Source organism: Podarcis erhardii (assembly GCF_964252035.2).
Source record: "Podarcis erhardii genome assembly, chromosome: 16".
Lineage (NCBI taxonomy): Eukaryota > Metazoa > Chordata > Lepidosauria > Squamata > Lacertidae > Podarcis > Podarcis erhardii.
The window spans coordinates 9,488,306-9,505,362 of record NC_138514.1 but is presented as its reverse complement, the minus strand read 5'-3'; the positions used below and the strand labels follow the sequence as shown (position 1 = coordinate 9,505,362).

At 42.0% G+C, this 17,057-nt stretch overlaps 1 protein-coding gene across 4 annotated transcripts in view; it reads right to left on the bottom strand.

Annotated features, from left to right (window-relative positions):
- Nucleotides 1–244: 244 nt before the first annotated feature.
- The window catches only part of OGDH (oxoglutarate dehydrogenase), a 48,163-nt gene continuing 31,350 nt past the window's right edge, over nucleotides 245–17,057 (bottom strand). For all 4 annotated transcript variants that reach the window (XM_081843273.1, XM_081843275.1, XM_081843274.1 and 1 more), the window contains 16 exons: nucleotides 16,904–16,994; nucleotides 15,475–15,654; nucleotides 15,121–15,249; nucleotides 12,920–13,099; nucleotides 12,435–12,587; nucleotides 10,715–10,817; nucleotides 10,163–10,291; nucleotides 9,233–9,383; nucleotides 8,826–8,953; nucleotides 8,530–8,708; nucleotides 7,847–7,918; nucleotides 7,350–7,472; nucleotides 5,969–6,041; nucleotides 4,053–4,216; nucleotides 3,131–3,285; nucleotides 245–1,620 (listed from right to left, as the gene is read on the bottom strand). In XM_081843273.1, coding sequence (XP_081699399.1) covers nucleotides 1,500–1,620; nucleotides 3,131–3,285; nucleotides 4,053–4,216; nucleotides 5,969–6,041; nucleotides 7,350–7,472; nucleotides 7,847–7,918; nucleotides 8,530–8,708; nucleotides 8,826–8,953; nucleotides 9,233–9,383; nucleotides 10,163–10,291; nucleotides 10,715–10,817; nucleotides 12,435–12,587; nucleotides 12,920–13,099; nucleotides 15,121–15,249; nucleotides 15,475–15,654; nucleotides 16,904–16,994 — 2,131 coding nt within the window. In that variant the 3' untranslated portion in view covers nucleotides 245–1,499. The remainder of the gene's footprint in view (nucleotides 1,621–3,130; nucleotides 3,286–4,052; nucleotides 4,217–5,968; nucleotides 6,042–7,349; nucleotides 7,473–7,846; nucleotides 7,919–8,529; nucleotides 8,709–8,825; nucleotides 8,954–9,232; nucleotides 9,384–10,162; nucleotides 10,292–10,714; nucleotides 10,818–12,434; nucleotides 12,588–12,919; nucleotides 13,100–15,120; nucleotides 15,250–15,474; nucleotides 15,655–16,903; nucleotides 16,995–17,057) is intronic.

Sequence of the window (17,057 nt, the reverse complement as noted above, 5' to 3'; positions counted from 1 at the left end):
TCTGCGCATGTGGCAAAACACTTCCAGGTTTCCTGCTTTTGCAACCCGAAGTTTACGTTACCCGAGGTTAACATAACCTGAGGTTCCACTGTATATATCTTGCTAGAAAGGTCTGTGGAGGTCAGAGACACCAACATAAAAATGTTTCTAGCAGGCTACATATCAATTATGCTAAGTTGTTGCAACTCAGGCCTCATCCAAAAGTTTTGCAATGACAGAAAATAGGTCTTTTCTTTTTTTTAAAAAAAAAACTTCATCTGCCAATTCTATATACACAAGTAGTCCTTTAAAAGCATTGCTAAACTCAAAGTTAAGACTGAAATAATCATTATGGAAGTAATTTATGAAAAAGGTGTGCAGCAAAGGTGGATTCCCATTTGCATGAAACTCAGGAAAAAAAGTGCAATGTGACTATAGCCCATGAAGAGGGGGGAAACATTAACTTCTGCTCAAGTAATAGTAGAGACTCAAATTTTGCTCTACATGTGGTATTACAGACAAGAGTGTGATCTAATTATCAGTCCCAACATTTTCCTATACAAAACATTAATTCGTGGCTATTTTTTTATTCCCAAGTGTAGCTTTCTCTTGGTCAGAACCTGAAAGCTAAGCAAACCTGGAGGCTGAAAGAGAAGTGGCTTTGGTGACTGTATAAAAGATTATTTAGTGTCCACTGTATACCAAGTTCCTACCCAGGAAGGGATATTAGGACTACAAATGGTGGCAGTTTTGAAAAGAGCATGCCCCTCCCGCAAACAGATTAGTGCCTGGGCTGAGTTATAACTTCTTCATTAAAGGGGGAGGGACCCCTCCTGGAAGAAGAGCGCCTGAATTTGAGCTGTCTGTGCGTGTATTCAGCATGGGTAATGCTAGGCTGCTAAACCACAAGAAACAGCAGCAGTGATTTAGGGTGCTAGCCCAGGATTTTCAGTACTAGGGTTGTCGTGCATAAGGAAAGGGAATCTAATCTCATGACACAATTGAAGAGTTATGCCAGATCAAACACTTCTGGAGAGGAAAAGGGAATGAAAAGACATCATTCCTCTCGTCCTTCCAGGTGGGCACATTTGTGTTTGTGATTTAAAAGCAACGCCTGCCTCCTGAATCACTGTTGGGTTGGAGACAATGACTCGGGCATCATCTGGAGTCATCACAGTCTCAAGAGAGAGACATTTGTTTGGAAGGCAAATACCAGTCCCTCTAAATCCCTCATTCTGGGGACTGGGGCTGGTTAGTCCCAGGGTTCTCAGAAAGGACATGGGCTTGTGCTGGAGTGATAAGCCACTGTTCCAGAAGTTTGATCTACAGCACACAGAAGATAAAACCTAACACAAGCATTCTGGACAGGGTCACTGAAGAGGCAGTTCCTCAAGAGCAAACAAGAGATTAATAACAGGCGCCTTAAGTTAGCTTACAAGGTCTATAGTTAAGGACATAGAAAGGAAGTGAGCAGACAGAGAAACACACACAGTGCGCTGCGGAAACCAGTCCAAGAGTATTTAAGACAAGCCCTTGAAAGAGTCGAGGTTGAAGGCAGTGTCCAAAAAGCGCTGCAGCTCAGTCAGATGGTTCTTTTTGTTGCCTGTGGCTGGTGCGGCAGCAGGTTCACGTCCAGCATACCTAGCATGTGGAAAGGAGAAATAGAAAGATGGCAATTTGTAGCTGGTGTCCTTTAACTGCTCATCTGCAGTCACACTGGCCCTAGATGGGACTGGCAGAGTTCAAGACCGGGGTTGTACTTTGGGCCCTGTAGCCCTGTGCTTTTCTGCCCCTGGGTCGGCTACCACAAAGTCACGTGTGGGTTTTTTGTTTTCTGTGTTCTTTGGCAGTGGTTGCCCCACAACTTCTTTGCCCTCTTCCCCCAGTTTTCTTGCTAAAACAAGGTTTCCACGGGAAACTCCAGCCTGCAGACCAATTTTCATGCACACCTGTCAATCAATTGACATCACTGGAGTGATGGGAGCTAATGGGTGTGGTTCATTCCTACTAGATGCTGCTTCATCAGCGTGTTCCCCCTTCTCCCCCCACCATAGGTAAATTCCGATAGGTGGGCAGGATTGTTCAGCTATCAGTTACCCAATGTAACTGGGGGGGGGGGGATAAGGAATTTGGCCTCCTGGGTCAGAAAGGTCCTCCAACTTAGGCTTAGGTCATTTATGTGCCCAGTGCAGCTCAAGTGACCCCACAACCAGCAACTGGGGCAATATCCTTCAGTTCCCAGCACTATGTCCAGTTATGTAAGCCCACATATGGAGCTCAGTGCTGTGACATTCCCAGGGTTCCCTAAACAAGGCCTGTTCCCAGATGGTTGAGTCCAGACCTCCCTTAAAATACTTGCTGCTCTTTCTGTGTTCTTACTTTAGAGCATCCACACCAGGCATGTGGAGGGAGAGACGCTTACCTTGGAACCCACCCACACCAGAGCAGAGACAGTTAAAACATTCATTTAAGTGCCATAACAAACAAAACAGATGGTCACGGTATACCATTTTCCTAACTTAAAACAACTGTCCTAATTTTCCTATCCCCTTTTACATACTCTTTCCCAGCCTGCTCCAGCTGCAAGGCGATCTATCACCAACTACTCTGTTCTGTGGGAAGGATCTTGGTGATTTTTTAATATGTTAATGTGTTTGTGTTCTCAAAATATGCAAATTTATGTTACTTGTAAGCTGCCTTGGAAAGTGGGATAGATTAATAATTGTTTTTTTAAAAAAGGTAAACAAACATTCCTCTATTATAACCAGCACTTTGGCCTTTAACAGTTTGTAATCTTTTATATGGGTTTATTGGTTTACTTGCTTGTCTGTTTCCGTTACATGTTTTGTGTTCTCATTTTCCAATTTTATTTTGCAAACCACCCTGCAATCTCCGAAAGATGAGTGTACAAATTGAATAAATAATTTTTTTGTCACATCTCATTCCCTCTGTCTCTCTTTCAGTAGTCATTTTGCAACTGACACTCTGTCACTCGCTAGCTCAGTATGACGTTTCGTTCCACTCCCCTACCGTCCAAGAAGAGTGAGTGGAAGGAATGACCGCCACTGCTGTATCTACCTCCAGAGCAGATATCTGAAGCGTGGCCTCCACCCACTGATCTGGCACCTGACTGTCAGAAGGCGGTCCTTACCACACTGGCTTTGCCCGGTCGATGGTTGTGCGGAGTCTGGGCTTCACGTAATCATAGTATCCTTGGTTTTTGTGCTCTTCTTGACACCAAACAAGGTCTGCATTTGGGTATTTATGGAATTCCTTCAGCAGGAGATCAAATGGGAATGGCGACAGCTACAAACAACAGAAAGTTTATAGTTCACAAGGACTGTGGCCACCCAGCAACAAATTGTGGTGGGAAAAACAGCAGTCTTCGTTTGTTAGTTCCATGCAGTAAGAAACAGATTGCATGCAGCCCTTTTCTTTTAGTAAAAAGCTTTTGGAGTCCAGAAATATACTTCTTAATCCCAGCAACATTATACTATTTGAAGTTTGAGGCCACTCTTGAGGCCAAATCCAAATGTAGCTACAATTGTATGACATGGGCACAAACCACTTTCCCCTGAAAGTAAAGGCAGATTGCAAGAATATTTACCTCAGCCCTTGTTCATAGATCAGGTGGGGAGGAACAAACCTCCAGGGCTTAATGGAGATGTCCACTATAGGAAACTCAGCTGACCTGAATCTCTTAAGTATTCTGCAAATTGCTGCTCAACACCATTAAGAGTCTGTTTCTAGAATGAGTTCCTTGTTATATGTCTGCAGCATGCTTGAACAATAAATGCTCCACTTCAGAACTTTAGTCTGTAGGGCTCAACTGAAGTACTAAAATGTGTCCCCTGGAGGGGTTTTACTGCCTCCAGAGCAGTGCTTGGAAGGTTAGACTAAGCTATCAAGCCAAGAGGTCTGGGAGTATCAATTTAAAATTCAGCCCATACCTTCTCCTAAAATGCCTTTCAGTTTAAAGAATCTAAAATACTTCATTTCAGACCTCAGAAGGTCACACTACAGACTCACATTGACAATTTTAAGCAACAGAAATAATTCCTACACCCCCCTACCTGCTCCACCCTTGTGATCGCCACATCTGCTTCCATCTCCCGAGTCTTGCGCTCTCGGGTGAGCTCATAGTAGATTTTACCAGTGCAGAAGAGAACTCGCTTCACCCCCTCTGGATTCTGCGCAGCAGGACCGTTTTCTGGGATGACACGCTGGAAATGAGTCCCTGCAAAGGAGAAGTTTTTTTAAAAAAAACAGTCTTATTTATATAGTCCCATCAGCAAGTCTGGTGCTTTACAGACCACAAGAGGATAGGTCCCTGGCTCTAGGGAGCTTACAATCTGAAAGTTCAACACAGGGAAAACAGAAGAAAGGAGGCAGGGGTAAACAGGAAAAGAAAATGCTGTTTCAGTTGAACAAGCTTAGGGTTAGTTACAGATCAGTTAACAATTAGCCCTGTCAGACACAGAACTTTTATTTAGACACATGGACAAAACTGAGCCAAATAAATATGATTAATGTAGAACCAAGGTAAAGGGACCCCTGACCATTAGGTCCAGTTGTGGCTGACTCTGGGGTTGCGGCGCTCATCTCGCTTTATTGGCATGACTAAGCCGATTCTGGCGAACCAGAGCAGCGCATGGAAACACTGTCTACCTTTCCTCTGGAGCGGTACCTATTTATCTACTTGCACTTTGACGTGCTTTCGAACTGCTAGGTTGGCAGGAGCAGGGGCTGAGCAATGGGAGCTCACCCCGTTGCGGGGATTCAAACTGCTGACCTTCTGATCGACAAGTCCTAGGCTCTGTGGTTTAACCCACAGCACCACCCGCATCCCTTGTAGAACCAAGAGAGCTATGCCAATGCTGCTTAAGGAAATTTTGGTTCCCAGCGCCCCATCTTGAACTTTTGAGTTCCTATTTTAGAGTTAAACAGCAGTGGAGAACTGGTTCTTATGCATGGTTCTCTTCACAGGGACTTGAAGCAAGTCAGAAGCAAGGCAAGGCACTGCCTTGCAAACAGGCTGCGTACCACAGCAGCAGCAAAGCCAGCAGGTTGGTTCCCTTAGACCTGAGTTCCAAAGTTCCCAGGTCTGAGGCAAGCAATAACTATATACTGGCTTCAAGGGCATGATTTTATTTATGGCAATCAAATCTGGGGTGGGGGAAAGGTGTTTTTTTTTTAAAAAAATTATTATTATTATTATTATTATTATTATTATTATTATTTATTTTGATCTTGTATTATTATGCTGTGAACTGCCCTGAGATCTACGGATGAAGGGTAGTATGCAAATTTAATAAATAAAATGATATCTGTCCCTGAGCATGCAGAAAACTCGAGAAAGATCAACATCATTGTGGGGTATTATGACCCTCTGGGGAAAAAGACAAATGAACCGATGCAGCACTGTGTTTTATTTTGCTAATCCTGATTGCCAGGAGGCAACTGCTACTCTGCACTGGCAACCTGGAGAATGCCAAATTTAAAGACTGAGTTAGAGGCCCCTTTGACTGGGTCTTGACACTCTCAGGGCATAATGCAGGGCATAAACCAGAGAACTGTGCTATTGAACTATTAATGTGGATCACTGCTGCAGTATTTAAAGTGCTGAATGTGAAGTTCTCCTGTATTCTCCTAGCAAGCTGAATTAGAAATGAGATTAAGCAAGTGCCTACAGTGGTCTCCCAAATCAACCTTTCTAAGAATCTGCTCTGTCTGGCTATATTTCTACCTACCAGATGAAGAGAACAGGAGATAGGAAGTGTGGGAGCAGGTATCCAGCTAAAACCTAGTCAGCAAACGTGCTTTTCGTGGCCACACAAAAAAATGGATCAGGTTTTTCTGCAGGGCACAGCTGTTCCCAAGTCAAGGCTACGGTTTCCTCACCTGACTACCAAGTCACATTATCTTCTGCCTGGCAGTGGAATACAAGGGAAGAAATTCCCCCCTGAACCCAGTCCCAAGCTGGCCGTACCTGGCAACATGTCGTCAAAGCTGGAACGAGCTTCAGGGTGACGCAACAGGGACTTTGGAGTGAAGACTATCAGCTAAGACAGGAAAGAAAAGATTCCAGAGTTATAGCCAGTATGGGATGGAAACACTTCCTGAATTAAGTACTGAATTATTATACTTACCTTCAGGAGTAAAAAAGCCCAATAATCTGAAGTCAGTCAAACACAGATGTTTTGAAGCAGTAACAATGTGACCCAAAGTCTACTAGGAAAGCACTGTCTATCCAGACATGTCTAACACACACCAAGATGATGATAATTACCAGGAAAATATCAGTTTTCATGTTTGTAATTCTGCCTTATTGAGTCATAATTGTTTTGCCTTAATGAGCTGCATCATACACACAGAATGACTTAGGGAAGAATCTGTGAACCTCCAGACATTGCTAGACTCTGAACTCCCATAAAGCCCCAACCAACATGGGCAGGGACGATGGGAGTGGCACCAGATCCCCCACTGCTGGCCCAGAGAACAGCAACACAAACGGGATACACAGAAGGCTGATTTGACTGAAGGTTTAATTGCCCCCTTAGTATTAGTTTTGTGCGTGCCAATGAAGTGGTATTGTGTTTTGAGTATTCATTGTTCCTTGCACTATTGCAAAAAAGGTCGGTGTCAATGTCTTGTGAGTGAGCACAACTGTGTCAAATTTGCACTCACTGTGATACTGCAGGATATCCTGAAACATACCGGATCATGCAGATCAACTATTGGGGATGGCAAAACACTTGGGACAGCTCAGGAAACAGAAGGTTTTTATGCAGTTTTATGAAAAATAAAATAGATCCATCTTTGGTCTGATCCAGCAAGGCTCTGAAGCTTCACTCTACTGGCATGACAGCTGGATTTGACCCAAACTAGCCTTTTTCCATCAGCAATGACTCTTGAATCAGCCTTTCTAAGTAATGAATGGGCAGGAGCTGCACAAATACTTATCACTGAAGAGCGGCAAAGTTATGCAGTTTGAAGGAGAACAAAAATAATACACTTTGTCCAAAGGCATTCATTTAAGAAATCAGAAACAGAGCTCCCATGGAATTGGGTGCCATAAAAATACTAAGGAAAAACACTTTCTGGATAATCAGAATTCATCAAGGATTGGTTGGCTTGCCAGACCACTTCTAACTTATTTCTGGTTCCAGGCTAGTGGTTCCAGCTCTCTCATACTGCAAGGCTTTTGTCTTTCCTTGATGCAATGATAAGATAGAATGCCAGGGGAACAAAAAGGCTCTACAGGTTCCCAAGTAATTTCATCATCCCACTTGTGTGCTGGACTTGGGGGGGGGGGGGGAGGAGAAAGCTCATGTTCCTTCTGAAGTGAGGAAGTCATTCTACATACTGACCGGCTTCCGAAAGGGGAGAAGAATCTGCCTCCGCACAACATGGAAAAAGTTTGCTGGTGTGGAGCAGTTCACTACAATCCAATTGCAGTCGTACAGCTGGCGCACATCAAAGTCATCTAGTTTCTTCAGGAGGAAAAAAATACAAGAGCCATAGTTAATGGCTGGGAAATGCTACAAATAGTCAAACAGCCAAAACACGGCTATAATAAAATCAATTGTACAATATACTCTTCTATCACATACTTTGATTGCTAGTGGAGGATCAAGTATGAATTTTAATACCCAGGTAGGAGTAACACAGCACTGAGACTCATAGAGGCTTCAAGGACATAACCTCATTCATGGCTGAGGACCAAGACACACAAGGCCGCCATTTCACATGTTACATTAAGAAGTCCTTTCCAGAACCACTTCTTGATACTCTCAAGAAATAGGGACTAGAGTGTGCTTAAGCACAAAAGGAAGGAGCAGGAAGTACTCTCACAGACTTAACTCACCGGAAAGACATCTGGATCATCGTTGCACATCTGCAGAAACCTCTCTGGTCTGGCGGAAGAGTGCTCAGGGCCCTGCAAAAACACAAGGACTTTCAAGGATTTGGATTAAAACTTTATTGGCTAAACTGTATATTGACTGAAGCAGTTTAGGCACCAGAAGCAGCCAATATTAAGGTTGGGGGAATAAGCCTTTGTTCCATAATTTTATCCTATGGTTCTGATTGTGTCCCAATTTCATTGTTTTGCAAAAGGAATATAGCAGCCAAAGGCTTTGGCTTACTATCTGATTCAGACTTTATGATGGCATTCAGAACACCAGGCTCTATTACTACTAATACTTCATCTTTAGCCATGCATAAACTTACAATGGAAGAGGCTATGCTAAATTGCTCCATAACCTGCAACATACTTATCAGGGTCTACAGTAGGCACCCCCAACCTTCAGCCCTCCAGATGTTTTGGATTTCAATTCCCATCATCCCTGACCACTGGTCCTGCTAGCTAGGGATCATGGGAGTTGCAGGCCAAAACATCTGGAGGGCTGCAGGTTGGGGATGCCTGGTCTACTGCCTTCCTATTCTCAGAGGAGCCTTTTCTATGAGGCCACTGCATGGGCCACGTCTATCTAAAATCTAAATCTAAGACAGGCAAAAGACTGTTTAGGAACAATAATGTTTTCTTACCATGCCCTCCATGCCATGGGGCAGCAGCAGTACGATGCCATTTTGTCTCACCCATTTGGCCTGTCCAGAGCAGATGAATTGATCAATAATACACTGAGCTGTATTATGGAAGTCACCAAACTGGGCTTCCCACACCACTAAAGCGTTGGGGCTGGCCATAGCAAAGCCCAGCTCAAATCCTGCAATGACACAGATTAAAAACAATATGCTTTTCTGGAACCTTATGAGTGGGAGACTCAAACAGTACCAAATTAACTTACCCTCGATTTCTGTAAGGAGCCATGAGATGTACTTACCTAGCACTCCATACTCCGAGAGGGAGCTATTGCAGACTGTATATGGAGCTTGGTTTGGCCACAGATGGTTCATGGGAATACAGGTCCTCTTGTCAACATTTTGATCATGCAAGACATGGTGTCGGTGGCTGAAGAGGAAAAAAAGAAAGCTCTGCAATTTAACTGGTTAGAGTGACCAGGTGAGGCATTAAAGCAAACACACATGCAGTCCAATCCTAACACGGAGTTAGGTACACCTAACTATACAGCTTTAATAGATTTACAATGCTCTGGGTCAAGGTGTTTCATTTGCAGCTGGAAAAGCTTTAGACCAAATTCATTATTGTGACCTGCTGCTAGGTACAATGACACTTTGAGATGTAATGTAACCCCTTAGGAATGCATTGTTTTTTAGCTAGGCACTTTACCTGAATGTCCCTCTCTCAACATCCTGCCCGCTCAGTCGGATGTGGATTCCCTCTTTAAGGAGAGAGCCGAATGCCATGTACTCTGCTAATGCCCAGTCTACAGTTCTATTATTAACCAATTCTCCACGTGTTTTTAGAATTCTGCTCAAACCTGCAGAGAGAGAGAGAGAGAGAGAGAAGAAAAAGTTTTCAGCCTGCCTTGAAGAAACTACAATGATTGACTCCAGAGTACAGTCTTAACTCTACGGATGACTCTACGACGGCACTGTTCACATTCGTGCTTAAACTCAGCACCCAAAATACCTTGAAATACTGCTGCTCCAGAGAACATGGGGTGAAAACATGAAAAACATAATATAAAGGTGCAAAAGAAAAAGCAGTGAAGGAGCCAAGTTGAAGGGTTCTGTTCTGAAGCAAGATCTCCTTCCACTAAAGCATATTATATATGGAGAATTCCTAAACGTTCAAAGCAAACGAAGAACAGAAATTGATGAATGTTCATCAGTTGCTGAACATCTATCTGAAAGTGGCTGAAGAAATTTGCAAAGGATGTTGTAAGCATATGGTCCTCACGGACCCCTGTAGACATGACTAGTACTTAGCCCACTGTGAGGCATGCTCAGTATGTGCTGGGCAAGAGCACGAGTGCCACAGTGTCCCCCTCTCCCTAGTGCTCAGATTATATGTGAGTCTCCCCATACAAGAACATCACTTCACTGAAACCCCTTCATGAGTAGGTTGTTTATCCACAGCATTCCCACACTGACTGGCTCACCGTGTACCTAAGAGTCCACCATACCAACTAAAGTGCAATGGAATGGTAAGGATTATTATTAAAAAGAAGCCCAGTGTTGCCTTTTCTCATGCAGCCTTCACTACATTAAAGATAAACCCTGAGGAATTAATGGCTATCAATGTGGAAAGTCATACCACCATGAATTGTGAAGTTTTCAACAGGCACTGAGCTGGCCACCTTTCCTATATGGGCCAAATCTTCTTCATTCAGACCAGTGGAAGGGCAAGTCATGCTTCTGGGCTGGCCATCCAGAGTGAAGAAACCTGGGGAAGTAAAGGAGAGCACATTTAAAGCGATGAGCCTCCCATTCATAGAATAGTGGAGGAAGATCTAGTTTCTGGAACACTAAACTATGTAAAAGTGGCCCTTTCATTGCCTTTCTCCTTTTGAGAAGAAGAAACTTGGCAAAGAAACCATCCTGAGCTAAAGACTGAACAAAATATTCCTTGCCAGAACATCTGCAAAAAGGACAAAACTTGCTCATAAAGTGCCCCTCTCTTTACTGTCTGTGCATTTTGTTTACTAAGTGTGTAATGCTCACGTCTTCCTACAGTTTTTATATGCAATTTCAGTACTCAGAGCGTGGGGAAAGTATCTCTCTTTTTTGTGCCAGGAGCTGCATATGTAATCCCCTGGCAGCAGAACTACCTTTTAACAAAAGGTATTAGGAAGCAGCCAGCGCCTACCAGGCCACGGAGAATCTAGCCAGTGCTTGATGTGAAGGATTTTCTCATCCTTGGACCTGGCAAGGGCCTCTTCACAGATCTTATCATACTTGGAAATTTCCTCCTGAAATGCATAACCAACACAATGTAAGAGTTAGAAGGGTGAACCTAAACTGAAAAATTGGCATCAGTTCATTCTAAGTAAAGAGAGTTCAGGAAGCATTCTATTATATCTGCATTCTATTCCATTATTATTTATTCATTTTATTCTTAAAAAATATTAAGATACTGCTTTTCCTTTATAGGAAAATGCCAATGCATGAAAACTAGTGAACAAAAGGAAGACCACCAGAAAACAATAGCAGCAAAACCATGTGATATAGAATTTCAAGCTGCTCATCAGTTGACTGATGTTGACTTATTTACTATGTTTCCTTCCAATACAAAAGGGCATTGTCCTACCACTGTACAATCAATATGGGCATAAAAAGGTAACACAGAAAATAACAGAGCTGGGGGAGAAAGTATACCCAGGAGACACCTCTTTTTTTAAAAAGGAAACTGGCCCTGAAGTTGGAAGACATTGCCCATATGCTGCCATGGAACTCAGGTGGCATGAGGGTGGTGAACAGACACAAGTTATCTGTGCATGGGGTGGCAGGCTGAAAGAAAATCACATGATCTGCTACAAGTAGGGCATACTTTTGGGTTGGGAGTGAGTTATGGAATTATCTAATGTTTCTACCCCGTCTGCAAGATCTTCAGGTATCTTCAGATCTGCCCTGCTCGCATCTTAAAGGTGTCATGTGGGGTGAGAGTGAAAACTATTTGCTCCAATCCAAATTAACCCCATCAGAATCTGCCAAGAGTGCAGAACTCATAACAGCTTAAATAGTGCTAGATGGGGTGGGGAGATTGTGGTGGGATGATGTACACCACTGGGTATTTCAATCCTGGTCCCTCTAATCATGCAGGGTATGTATGCTTCTATTAAATCCTAACTCTCCTTCTGGTATATTGGTGGGTCTCTGGATAGTGTTTTTTTCCCATTCCCCTTGTTTACCACCATTTGAGTCACCAACTTGTATTTTTAGTCTGCAAATAAAGGGAAGCCTATCACCTGGCAACATGAAGAAATATAATTACAACTTATCTTAAATATGCGTCACTCTGTATTGTTTTGATTAGTTACAGAATGACAACAGGCTCTTAAACTCCTCTCCACGACAGTTAACTGTTAGACATGACACAATAAACGTGGTTTTAAACTGATGATAGAAAACTGTTCTAAGCTTTAGTGTAATATTTATAGGACTAGAGCGGAGGAGAAATTCTGGGCCAAGAAATGGCAATAGCATTAGCAAGATGGAACCAGCATTTTTTAAAGAGTTTTGTTGTTCTGAAGCGTAACCACGCATCATACTTAAACCTCTCTGATATTTTGTTCAGAGCTTCATCCTCCCTGTTTATCAGAATGCTTCTTCAACTTCTTTATATTTCATTTATACTAGATTCTTTTCCTAGTTCTTTTTTGAAAACGCTGTTACAACCTTCTGTATTCAGCTTGAGATGGTGACAGATGATCTTGCCATATATGCTAAAGTAAATTTTAGTTTGCACTTCCTTGACCTCAGTTCAGCTTCCTTCCGCTTAGTCATTAAAATAAGATTATACAACATCTCTAAGAGGTTAAAATGGGTCAGTAGCTCCAGATTGACTGTGAAGACATAGATGAGTGTACCTCATACTCTGGCTGATTTACCACTCCTTGTGAAACTAGAGTCTCAGCATATTTCTGTAGCACCGGCTTCTGCTTTCGGATCTGCTTGTACATCAATGGCTGGGTGAACATTGGCTCATCCATTTCATTGTGCCCATTGCGCCTGTAGCATACCTAGCACATTTGGAGAAAAAAACAGAAACCTCATTATATGCTCCATCTTCAAAAACTAAAGAAAGTTCCAAGCACCAATTATTAACTATTTGGAGATATCTGATGCAAAGAAAATTTCAGAGGGACTAAATTGTCATGACATTTTAGCAAGTTTCAGTGTAATCTAAATACCGGCTTACTTGAATGAAAAAGGGAAATGTTAATCACACAAACAAAGGCTTATGGGTTTAAGTTTTAGCATGTTTACTACAATATATTTATGTTTCTTCTCAAACATATTATCATACCCGCAAATCACACAGGTATCCCCCAAAACAGGAGGCAGCACTTACCAGATCCACCACAACATCTTTGTGGAAAGTACTCCGCCATTCAGCTGCCACATTGCATACATACACCACAGCCTCTGGGTCATCAGCATTGACATGAAAAATGGGTGCATTAACCACCCGGGCCACATCTGTTGGGTATGGAGAAGAACGAGCCATTCGAGGGTCAGTAGTGAATCCAATCTGCAGAAGATAATAGAAGCAGTTTAATTGTGAAGAGTGCTTTATAGGTGGGGTTTTTTTTTTACTGTTGATTTGTCAACTGTTTTATATAATTTGTTGCAACTGTGATGTTCTACTATATTATTTATTGTATGTAAGCCACTTTTTGACTCCTGTGAGTGAAAAGTGGCATATAAATAAAATAGAACGAATATTTGCACACCATGGGTTTTTTTTTCCATTCTTGGGCGCCACCCCCTCCTTCAAAAAGTTGTAATCAGCATTTGTTTTCTTTGTGTACAATGAAGGCTACTTCAAGCAAATCTGTAAGGGTCTGGCAGAACACTGAGAAACTGGGGGGGGGGGATCTGGAGTGGCAGATGAAAATGTTTGAATATGCTGAGTTGGCAAAAATGACTAATAAGATTAGATACCAAAAAGTAACAAAAGTTTGAAGAGGAGTGGAGTAAATTTGTTGTGTATATACGGAATAATTGTAGAAGCTTAAAAACTGTAGCAGGGTTAACTTAAATCTTGTGATGTGGAGGGAGTGTAAATAAGAATCTGTAAGAGTGGATGTTAATTTGTAAAAAGCCGAAGCAGGGAAGGAATTCCAAGCGCGACAAAGCGCAGGGTAAATAAGAAAACACTAAGATGCTGGATGTAAGAGTTTATGTTTTATTTGACTTTGTTTTTGGAAATTTGACTTATGTTTTTAATTTGACTTTGTTTTTGAAAATGTAATAAAAAGTATTTTTAAAAAAAGAAACTGGGGGGGATCTCAGTTGCTGAAGATAACTGCAGGAGGAGCATCTTAGATAGTAGTCCCTCCATCTTTAATGCCTACTGTCTAGCTTCTCATGACTGCTAACGGTTGAATTCCTATGTGTCTCTATTCAGAAAAGGCTGCCCCCCCCCAAACCAAACTGGTCAGAGATGACCTTCCTCTTTAACAGTGGAACAAGATCATCTTTCCGCAGGGCCTGCGAGACAGAGTTGTTCCACCAGGCCTTTGGTCAGGGCGCAGCCTGACTCCCTCCTCTGGCAACCTGCACAGAATTTTGCTTAACGGTTGCCATTAATTTGACTTTAATTAATTTTTATAATGAAATGTTTTTAGAATGTTGGATTATTTGATTGTTTGATTATTTGATTGTTGTTAGCTGCCCTGAGCCCGGCTTCGGCTGGGGAGGGCGGGATATAAATAATAATAATAATAATAATAATAATAATAATAATAATAATTTACTGGAAGACCCTATCAACTAGCATGTTTTGGAATCATCAGCATTAAGATACCTTTGGAAGTCCAAGATGAAATCTAGTTCATTCTTATTTAAGTCACTCCTAGTTCTCTTTTCTGACCACTAAAAAAATGGTCTTCATATTAGGCAAGGCTGAAGTACTGATGTATTTGCTTCAATTTTTATATAATCTCAACTGTGAAATAATTTAGCTGCTTTTATTTTAAGGTTAATGGTAAAGAAAGAAGCAGCGAATTCTTGCTGCTTGACAGAAAAGCTTAGCTATATCTGGACTTCAATTTCAAATGTTCATTTGACAAATTTGAGGAAAAGAACAAGAGAAAAACCAACTAGTCTCTTTTTGAAGAGTTTTAGTTTTCAAAGAGTTTCCACAGGTGAGACAAAAGTAGATGCATTTCAACAAGACTGCCAGGAGCCCAGAAAGTCTTCTACACTCAGTTCTGCCAAGATCCAGGAAAGCTAGCATGAATAAGAAGATGAGCCAAACCATTTTCTCAATGAATTAGTTCAATTATGAAAAGCCAGTGCTTTGGTTGTGAACTGTTATAGCTCAGCCAGCAGCAATCCGTGAAGCAGGCATGGCCTTTCAATATGTTTTCCCATATATTTTGGAAGGAAGAGAAATCTGATTCCGTTTCAGTACATAACAGCATCACCCAGCTTCTACTATAAATGCACACAATCAAGTTCACAAGATCACTCTGTCTCTTCTTGGTAGATTTTAAAGTGGAAAAAAGAGTTAGGGAAGCTGACATTATAATGAAATCCATATTTTACCTGGTTGTTCACTACCACATGAACAGTCCCATGTGTGGTATAGGAAGGCAGGTCACTCAAGTGGAAAGTCTCATAAACTATACCTTGCCCAGCAAAGGCAGCATCTCCATGCAAAAGAATAGACATCACCTTTGAGAACCAAAACACAAACAAAAGGCCTGTCAATAATCTTGAAGCAGTAAGTGCCCAGAACTGAATGCAGACTGTAGTGAGGCTCTTTGAGGAGACATAACTGGCTAGAGAAGGAAGCAGGTACAATAAGCAGTGTTTGATAGCTGTAACTATTTAGCCACCAAATCAAAGTTTTTCCATTTTGTCCACCCATACACGTACAACTGAAAAGGACCAACTTACTTTCTTCCCTTCGGTGTCCCCACAATAAAACTGTTCTGCCTTTGTCTTGCCCTGAACTACAGGATTAGAAGCCTCCAAGTGAGATGGATTTGCAACCAGTGAAAGGGTGATGGTTCGGTCAGTGACACGATTAATCCTCCGATGGTACATTCCCAAATGATACTTTACATCCCCTGAGCCCTGAGGAGAGAGAGTGTAAAACAGATTAAGTAGCCTGGGCCTTTGATGCTGTCAGTTTTCAGAGCCTCATGTTTGGTTGCAAAATGTTTGTGGTTTGAGTTCTTTAGGAGGGAGTGAACTGGAAGTTCAAGGCGCATGGAGTGCTCATTCAGAGCTATCATAGAGACGGCCAGAACACAAACACAGAACAGAGAATGAGTGGTGCTGATAGAATCATAGAGTTGGAAGAGACCACAAGGGCCACCGAGTCCAACCCCCTGCCAAGCAGGAAACACCATCAGAGCACTCCTGACATATGGTTGTCAAGCCTCTGCTTAAAGACTTCCAAAGAAGGAGACTCCACCACACTCCTTGGCAGCAAATTCCACTGTCGAACAGCTCTTACTGTCAGGAAGTTCTTCCTAATGTTTAGAGACTTTTTCCTAAGTTCTTCCTAATGATTAGAGACTTTCTTTCTTTCTTTCTTTCTTTCTTTCTTCACCTCTGTTCAAATTGATGAGCTTTTGCACCTATCAAGAAGGAATCTATCCTGAATGAGATCTCAGCACTATTACCTTATATGCAGATACCTGTATGAGTGGCTGCTAGGAATCAATAATCATGTACCATGGTTACATTCGGTATTATCCTAGGTTATCTGAGAAGTGCTTGGTATCTCACAAGGCTCATTTTAATAAGGCCACCACTGCTCAGAACAAGGCAGCAGTAATACTACGGGATCATAACCTGTATTATCTACTCTGGAAGCTCAAGTTCTATGAAAGGCCAAGTACAGAGAACTGAAAAATTCACTGATGACATTCAGTCACAACGGAAATGACATTTTGTGCTGTGTAAAAAAGTTGCATATAACTTCAACACTGTAGAAAAGCTGTTCAGCTTAGTAGCCAAGCTGGCCTCACTGAATAAGTGACAAAAATACTGGGAGGCAAGCTTTTAAAATCCCACATGACTCAGAGGAGTCAGCTACATTCCAGCGATTATATTGTTATAACTGTGTTATAAACATGCAACACCAGATGGTGCTGAAAAGTTTGGTCCTTCGGCAATGTGATTTTCCATTACAAGATTTAGAACGCGTTTTCCTGTAACACTTTTTTATGTGTCTAGATCCATCCTAAAAGAGGATGTTTGGAGGGGAAAACAGGTACAGTGCTGTTGCTTCTGCTTTCAAAGCTAATTAATCATTATCTCGCCGTGGAGTGAAGTAGGAGGAGACAATTCAAACACAAATTAAGGAGTAACTCACCTCATCGGCAGCTTCCAGCTTAGAATCAAATTGACAGAATATCTGCTCCAACTCCTTCCTGATAACATTGGCAAGCACATTAAGACGCCCTCTGCAAAACCAAAACCACATTTAGCAAGAAACTGTGCAGACTTGTCTTGGAAACAAGATTCTT